Here is a 1,360-nt window from a genome sequence, read left to right as displayed (position 1 = left end):
TATTGATACATATTGCACATTATCTTTAAAAGTTAGGCTGATGTAAGGCAGTAAATTAAAACAGTACTTTTATTTTGTGCCCTTATTTATTTAAATAGACGTGGATCAAAATCATGTTACTGCATTGTCTAGTTATCACCCAAAATGTTTTCAGAAATATATTTTAGTGACTGTTTAGTTGTAATGCGAGAAATATCGTGACTAGGTGGCCACTATTTTGTGTCCAGTTTCCAGCAGAATCTCTCAAAACTAGGCGTGCAAATCAAATATCAGGGTGTCCATGGACCCTTAAACATCCAAGAATCTGAATTTTAGGCCTTTAAAATGTCTTAAATACAACTGACGAGCCCGACTGGCTCCCAGATGTCCACCGAACTAACCTCCTGTGTCGTGCACTTGTGTCCCCAGGTGTGGCGAGCTGCATCCTGCTGTTTGAGAAGATCGTCCCTTTCCTCTCTGGAAAGAGTACCATCGGGCTGGACGTCCCAGCTGCACAGAAACAGAAGACACAGTAGCAGTGACGTGTGGGCAGAACAAGTCGTACACATTTTTAGTTTTTCAAACATGAGATAATTATGCAGCTCACCTAGTTACTTACAGCACACTGTACTCCACATATATTGAAAAACTTGGGTGGTGTTTGTCATTTCACAGATTTCACCCTGACTTCTTGGAGACACAACAAAGCTGCAAACGACCCCTCCTAAGTCCCGCCCCTTTTTGCTGTGAGCACCAATAACAGTTGAGCAAGCTTGGCATGTGTCTGAACCTGAACTTTCTGCTTTTCCTGTTTCCAGAAGCTAACTAGCTAGGTAGCTAACAGATGATGTAGATTGGCTATGTCTAGAAGAGAACCCTTGATTTGCGAAAGGCAGCGCGTTGTTTCTTCATTGTGCACCACGTACAAACAAACTATGTTTTATAACATGACAATGCTGCGATTAAGATCTGGGTAGGTTTAGGGACAGAAAACGTCTGTAAAAGTGACAGCTTAAGTTAGCGAATGTTAGCAAAACATCCGATAAATAACATCAAAACAAGACATCTGTTGTTAGCAAGATGCTAGCTAACTAACCATCCAAATTCATTTTAATAATTAGCCAGTTACATCTGATAGTTAATGTTAGCAAGCTAGCTAATCTACATTAATTGTTGTTTAACTAGTTAGCTAGGGCTTTACCAATAATGGCTAACATCTTGAAAATTTGGTTTTCTTTTCAACATAGGCTAGTTAAACAATACTGCTGCTCCTTTTTATTTGAACTTTTTCACAAGGTCAGCTTTTAGAAGCATTTTTGAGTGGACAGCGCCATTCAAACAACAAAATTATCTGTTACTTTTGACACTAATGCTAATAGTG

The 1,360-nt window shown here is 39.3% G+C and overlaps 1 protein-coding gene across 1 annotated transcript in view; it reads left to right on the top strand.

The window, feature by feature from the left end:
• LOC146319376 (aquaporin-11-like) overlaps positions 1-553 on the top strand; it is a 3,619-nt gene extending 3,066 nt beyond the window's left edge. Inside the window, exon 3 of the mRNA XM_084729975.1 lies at positions 409-553. Coding sequence (XP_084586101.1) covers positions 409-515 — 107 coding nt within the window. The 3' untranslated portion in view covers positions 516-553. The remainder of the gene's footprint in view (positions 1-408) is intronic.
• The last annotated feature ends 807 nt before the right edge of the window (positions 554-1,360 follow it).

The sequence above is a fragment of the Lutjanus erythropterus genome, chromosome 11, assembly GCF_056507025.1.
Source record: "Lutjanus erythropterus isolate fLutEry1 chromosome 11, fLutEry1.hap2, whole genome shotgun sequence".
Classification (NCBI taxonomy): domain Eukaryota; kingdom Metazoa; phylum Chordata; class Actinopteri; order Lutjaniformes; family Lutjanidae; genus Lutjanus; species Lutjanus erythropterus.
Note: the sequence above shows the minus strand (reverse complement) of the source record. Positions and strands in the feature narration are given on the sequence as shown.